This window comes from Carcharodon carcharias, chromosome 16 (assembly GCF_017639515.1).
Source record: "Carcharodon carcharias isolate sCarCar2 chromosome 16, sCarCar2.pri, whole genome shotgun sequence".
Taxonomy (NCBI): Eukaryota; Metazoa; Chordata; class Chondrichthyes; order Lamniformes; family Lamnidae; genus Carcharodon; species Carcharodon carcharias.
Genome location: NC_054482.1, coordinates 72,122,210 through 72,129,446, shown reverse-complemented (window position 1 = coordinate 72,129,446; position 7,237 = coordinate 72,122,210). Strand labels below are relative to the sequence as shown.

At 37.5% G+C, this 7,237-nt stretch overlaps 1 protein-coding gene across 8 annotated transcripts in view; it reads right to left on the bottom strand.

Moving 5' to 3' along the window:
* Positions 1 to 2,172: 2,172 nt before the first annotated feature.
* The window catches only part of elavl4 (ELAV like neuron-specific RNA binding protein 4), a 129,278-nt gene continuing 124,213 nt past the window's right edge, over positions 2,173 to 7,237 (bottom strand). For 5 of the 8 annotated variants that reach the window (XM_041208734.1, XM_041208735.1, XM_041208738.1 and 2 more), the window contains 2 exons: positions 5,773 to 5,811; positions 2,173 to 4,656 (listed from right to left, as the gene is read on the bottom strand). In XM_041208734.1, the coding sequence (XP_041064668.1) occupies positions 4,329 to 4,656; positions 5,773 to 5,811 (367 nt within the window). In that variant the 3' untranslated portion in view covers positions 2,173 to 4,328. The remainder of the gene's footprint in view (positions 4,657 to 5,772; positions 5,812 to 7,237) is intronic. The other 3 variants (XM_041208737.1, XM_041208740.1, XM_041208741.1) reach the window with 1 other exon arrangement.

Below are 7,237 nucleotides of genomic sequence, written 5' to 3'. Positions count from 1 at the left end.
CCTTTGGGTAAAATTTTTTTCCTCATATCCCCCCTAAACCTCCTGCCCCTCACCTTGAACTTATGTCTCCTTGTGACTGACCCTTCAACTAAGGGTAACAGCTGTTCCTTTTCCACCCTGTCAATGCCCCTCATAATCTTTATGTCAATATAATCCACATAGGAAGTTTCCAGAAAATGGTCACTTTGCATTATCAGCTATTTTTTCCTGTGTCTTTACTTATATTTCTTTAAAAAAAAAACACCTGCCCCAGAACCAATGCCTCAGGAATCTAAAGCCCTCCCTCTTACTCCATTTCTCCAGACATTTATTGAACTGCTCAATCGTCTTATTCTCATGCTCACTGGCACATAGCACTGGGAATAATTCTGAAATTACTGCTCGAGGTCCTGCTTTTCAATTTCCTTCCTAACTCCCTAAAATCTGCTTTCAGCACCTTGTCCCTTTTCCTGCCTATGTCATTGGTTCCAATGTGGACCACGACCTCTGGCTGCTCACCTTACCCCAAAAGAATATCCTGTAGCCATTCTGTGACATCCTTGACCCTGGCACCAGAGAGGCAACACACCATACTGGAGTCACATCTACAGCTATAGAAATGCCTCGCTGCTCTTCTAACTATGGAATCTCCTACCACTATAGCACTTTCACATCCCCTCCTGTGCAGCTGAGCCACCCATGGAGCCAGGAACTTGGCTCTTGCTACAGTCCTCTGAGGAACCATCTTGTTCACCATTACCCAAAATGGAAAAGTGGTTAGAGAGCGAGATAGAGTTGTGGGATTCCTGCACTACCTGCCTGTTTCTCTTAGATACTCTGGCGGTCACCCATTCCTTCTCTGCCTGCTTACTTCTTAGCTGCGGTGTGACCACCTCTCTAAATGTGCTATCCACGTAATCCTTAGCCTTACGGACGCACCACAATGATTCTAGCCGCTGCTCAAGTTCCACAATGCGAAGCTCAGGTTTCTGCAGCTGGTGACACTTCCTACAGATGTAAGGGGAAAATAAATAAGTGCATGAAGGAGAAAGGAATAGAAGAATATACTCATTGGTTTACATGAAGCTCACATGAGGTATAAACACTGGCATGGACCAGTTGGGCTGCATGGCTTGTTTCTGTCCTGCAAATTCTATGTCAGGGTGAAAATGGACATCTTAGACAGTGGTCTTGACAGTGGGTAATGATAAAAACTTTAAAGTATTTTGAGCAATACATAAATGTTGAAGACATTGTGCAAATTACTTCTTGGAGGTAGTTACAGAAAATACTTGAGTGAATATATGAAAAACAAGAAGCAACAAAGGAGGCCTCCAAGGTCTCTGCATGGCAACAATCTAATTTCTTACACATAAAAAAAAATAACTTGTCATCCAGGGAGATGATAATATATTGTTGCTGCTTTATTATCTTAAAGTAACAAATGGCTTAATTAGATTTTTCCCCCTCATATTAGGCTTATTTGAGTAGTACATTGGAATGCACTACAATGACAAACATCGGCTTCAAGAATGTTGTATTTGCTTTGAACTTTTATTCAGGAGTTAATGGCCAGGATACTCATCAAGATGGAATCCTAGTGGGGCAGGACTTTCACCCATCTCAACTCCAATGCAATTCCTTGGGACAGGGGTTAGTGCTAACGTACAGCAGACTCACAGGGAATTCCTGAGGCTAACAGGGAGCTTGCTATCGACACCAATGAAATGCAGATGGTGCTGCAGTGAAACTAATACAGTTTGGACACTTTTTTTAATTTTAAGGATGAATGGAACCCAAACGATGCATGATGGATGGAGCCTGCGCCATATATGATCTGCCCATGTGTCCTGGCATTCCAATCACGAAATAACCAGGAATGAGGCCTCAAAATTACAGCAACTTCTTCACTCTTGTAAGCATCAGGAATCTGGTGCATTCTGCCAGCCAAAAATCCAATTTGACTCCACTCCTGATATCTATATATTATTCTAATATGGGAGGGAGGGGAATGAGGCAAAGAAGTAGTAAGCTTTACACAGTACGCTAAATCTTCTTAGAAAAGGGTATAGAAAATTCCCTGAAGCTGCCAGCTGTACAACTGTTATTTAGGTTCAGTTAAGGTAAGATTATCCACAAACCTAACGCTGAAACAATGTGAGAACATAGAAACACAGCATCCAGAGCACAAGATTCTGCACACTTCAGTTTATTGTTTGACATGAAAAGTACAAATAATCCAACACAACAGCTTTATGAAAAAACATTTACAGCTGTTTTCAGAAATAATCTAAATTAGCTATGCTAACATTAAGTCATTCATAATTATTGAAGTGTATATTTTACTGCCTGGTCCTAGAAATATTCCAATTAAACAAACACATTGTAGAGAAAATTTTACATGCCTTCCCCACTAATGCTTAGTAAATGCAGCAAACTCTCCCAGCAATTCAGCTCATTCACAGCAGATGGTAATATAATATAATCCCTGAACATTGCATGAGGGTTCTGTTAAATTTTAGTCTAGCATTTTTAGTGATAAATTATATGATGCATTCTTACACACTTGCTCACCATAAACCACCTTCAATGTAAAATTATTTCCTTTACATGCAGTTAGTGGGTTTAGCATGGAAAATGCACAAAATAAGCACATTAACCATAACAACAGTACTATTAAGACAACTTTATTGAAAAGATTAACAAGACAAAAGCAATAGCAAATTTAACTATCAACTATATTATGCATAGCAAGTTACTTTTCTAGTACCCAGGGAAGAGCATGACCTTTTTACTCTTACAAAGCACAACATACTAAAGTTATCAGTGCACTGGACTAAGGAGAGCCCTCCCTCAGCCATTTTGTTCCCGTAGCTCAATTTTCCTCTCTGCGTAATGGAAAATAAAAGCAATATGTCCATCCCTAATATGAAGAAAAAATATTCACAACCAACATGACAATATATTAAACAATATTTTGTTACTTCTGCACAAGTAAATATTTAGATACTTAAGTTTCACTTAGTATCACCCGGAACCATTTTGTCATATTAACAATTAAACCAGGTTCTTACAACTTATAAATAAAAACAAATCAATCTTTATATACAAGACACAAACTTAAGAAACATCTTTCCATAGATAAAATAAACAAATAACTAACAAGCTAAATTCAGTTTGGCAATATGCATCAGGTCAGCAACAAAATAAATAAATGATTTGATTAAACAATGCCAATAGTGTTCTGTTTGCCAAAATGGAATATCAAGGGCTAAAATGGAATCAAAGTCTTTAACAAATTCAACACAAACAAGTAACATCAGTTCAGGTAAAACAAGTTCTTATTTAGAGTTCAAGATATGTAATTTCATTAGCACCTACCTACTGCTTCAACGAAGGAAGCTTTTACATTTATTTTAGGAAAAAATTTCAGCAATTTTAATGATATTGCTCGGCCGTTACTGATGACTTAAAAAAACTCTCTAGCAACTAATCTCCTTGCTTTTGGGTTTTGACTGTGGGGAACTGTGTGCCTGGGGAGATCACTCCCTATTATTACTTTATGAAAGATATGAACATCATCTGTTTTTTCCCATCGTTCAAAAAACAATCTATATCCCAATTTAAAACATACATCTTGATCCTAAAAAGTACCAGTACAGTATGAACATGACAAAGTTGTCCTTTATCCCCCATATTTGCCAGTCAAAATACTTTTTTTCAAATCCAGATCCTGTAAAAATTCTCCTTTTTTTTTATAAAAATAGATCTTTTGAAACCCATTTTCAGCAAAGAGACCATCTCTTTGGCAACATTGTTTAAGTTAAGTCATGTCATCAGGTGTCCCCTTTTCCCCTTCCCAACCAGGAAATAATTCCATGTTTACATGATACAAAGAAAAGGGAATAACTAAAACATCTGCAAAAGCGCTTCAACAGATCTGTTTCTTTCAACAGGGTGTTGGGGATGGGGGCGGTGGGGTAAGAGTGGCTGTTTTAACAAACCAATTTAGGTGTATTCTTTTTGAGAAGTTTTTCTTTAAAAATGTCAATTTTTTCTTATCTTTTAATGTGATTGGGTGACTTAAAAAGGTCCACCTTCAAAGAAGGTAGAAAAAGTAGCAGGCTGGGTAAAAATTCCTGCACATTTTATCTATGTATATTTTGAACAACAACAGCTATGAAAGAACATTCAATGCATCAAAGTCTTCTAGCATTATAAAATCATTTCCTGTTTCATCACAGGATATCCTATGTTAATACTTAGGCAACACTGGCTTATGAAGTCCATTTTTAATATAAGCCGTTTAAAGTTCAATTTGTTCTTGAATGTAACACTATATCTGCACTTCAGGATTTGTGGGTTTTGTTGGTTTTAAATGATACTTGCAGAACTCTATCACCCAAGCGGTATCCATTTAGGCTTGCAATTGCCATGGCTGCCTCATCATAGTTTGTCATGGTGACAAACCCAAATCCCTTGCATTTATTTGTGCTAAAATCACGAATGACCTTGACATTGTTTACGGCTCCAAATGGTCCAAACAGCTGCCAGAGAACACTTTCATCTGAGTCAGGGGAAAGGTTGTAGACAAAGATACACCAGCCTGTTCCAGTGTGTCCAGGAATATTCATCCCAACAAGGCTGGTCATGCCATCAATTGTGATTGGTGAGAATCTGTCAAACAAAGAAAGCTGCTACTTTGGATATTTGAGATTAGATCAATCAATAATTGATGAATTTAGCATTTTGGACATGCTTCTAACATAATATTATATCAACCTTTAACAAACTAGGGCTAACATTTAATATAATAATTATCTCGTTACTCAATTTTTATAGAATATTTTATTAACTGTTCGTTACAACTTATTTGTGCATATTTTCCTACATTTATCTAATCAGTCCATAAACAGAATTTCATTTTTACACTTTTCTATTTGAATTATTTTTCAGGAAAGTATTTGAAAATCAGCAGTCATTCTGAGAAAAATTATTTTACTTTGTTGGGACTTCAAATTCAGCTTTTCCACATACAAATATTTAATCTTGCAGTTTGTGTGTAATTCATATACATTGCAGAATTATTGCATATGTGATAAATACAACAGCTTAAATCTGTTTTAAAATAAACAATAGTTGATTACTTCTGTTCTAATACCCCTCCCCATTATTTGTATAGTCCTTTTTAAAAATAGGTCTCAGTCTAGCCTTAAAAGTAAAATTCAAACTGCATTTGAAGCCCTAATAAATCACAATGTAATCTGGTCTTGCGAATAAAGCAGAAAACATTGGGAAAAGAATAGAACTGTAAAAACTCCAAACATTGTGATAAAGGTGCACACAGTTTTTTTTATTCAACTGAAGAGTTTATGAAAAATTCTCTAACATTTCCAATAAGTAATACACTTTATAAGAAATAAATGTATTCAGGGTATACACATGGTAGATTGCTGCATGTTTGTTTCTCATTGACTATGAGACATGGGGTTACTGCAGTCATCTTTTCCTTTAAGCTCAATCAGCAGCAGTAGCCAATGTACTTGCTCTCCAGCATTTTTGGTACCATATCATTTGTAGCTGTTGCACCTGAATCAACTAAATAGAACAACCTGCAAATTAAAGAAGTGTGTAAACAAAAGAGTTATGGGTCTTTTTTTTTAAAGAACCAAAAGAACTGAAGTCTGAAACAAAAGTCTGACATGCTGGTGAAAGAAATTAAAAAAGTTAGTCAAAATAAATTAACAATCTGTGCCAAAATGGACATCTGGCAGTCTGTGGAGTTCTAATTACCTCTTTACGCCATAGGCCATATTAAGCAAATTGTCCAGCCTGAAAAGAGAAGGAGGTCCTTGGGTTAATGTTTCACAGAGATGGCAACTCATTCAGTGGAACTCCTGCTAAATGGTCCATTTTGAGCAAGAGGTCTAGAACTTCCAAAGGATGTAATCTAGTAACCAGTACTTTCTCAGTCAGACTTTCATCTTGGTCTGGCTTTTTTATTTTTATAGATAGCATTAATGCACTGAATATTAAATGCATCTGTCCACTGTACAATAAGGCACTTTTTTCATTGAATGTGGATCCAATTTTTCATTGCTAAATGGCTGGTGTAAAAAAGCCTGTACTTTATAATTAAAGGGATGAGTTTAATCTTGCCTGCCAGGTGAGACCGGTATGAGGACAATTTGATTGCGACAGAGAGCTTACTGTTCCATTCCTTCTAGCTGTCATTTTAATTGCACAGCTATTGGCCGAGTGCTTGCCAGATGCAAATGGAGTTCTTATGAATACATGTAAAGCAGGGTCTTATGACGTAATTCAGGCCCCAATGTCTTTTTAATGCTAAATCATGGAAGTCCCACCCAACTTGCCAGTAAAACTTGAAGAATTGCTCTTTCAGAACCACAAAGCAGCATTTGAAGGGGCATTTAGCCCCACATAACCCAGAGAATCTGTGTGCCATTGTGCTGCTTGGAATTTCCAGCATCCAGTTTGCAGCTTTATGATTTTCTTTTTGCCTTACATACCTCAGTAAATTTTAATCTCCTTATCATGGATGCATTAATTGCCAGTTTCGCTTGAATGAACAGATGGAAGAGAAGTAGCAGCAGTAAGCGCCGTTTCAACATCTAGCACAAGCAGTACTGGGGTACTGCTCATAGGATGCCATACTCAGCACAAAGGATATGCAGGCCAAGAGTTGATTTCTTTGATTTATCTGTGATAGTTTATCAGCAGACTGCACTTCTCCAAGCAGGCTGGCTGCCTGGTATTCCTGGCCACTGCTTAGCCAATGGCGCTCAAAGTCACCAAAGCCATTAACTTCTCTGTCATTGGCTCTTTTTGGACTGCTACAGGGGACATCTACCAGTTTTCAGTACACAACTTGTTAAACTCACGAGTGAAGTTTGAGCGGAATGAGAAGCTGGGAGTTTGCTAAGTGAAGGAGTTCAGTAAAGTGGGGAAGGAGATGCTCCATTTTTTTCTACCTTTTACAGCCTCCAGTATTTGGTTTGTACTTCAGTACAGGAAAAGAAGCTGATTAGTAAGTAACTGGTAAGTTATTCTACTTATAATAAATAGATTGCAAAGTTAAGGTATGGTAAGGCAGCTTGGCCAAGTTGGATGTGCAACCTGTGGCATGTGGGAAGTCTTGGGCGCACCACGTGTCCCAGACAAACACATCTGCATTAAGCGTCACTGGCTGCAGAAGCTTGAGCTCTGAGTTTCAGAATTTAAATGGAAGCTGGAGTCA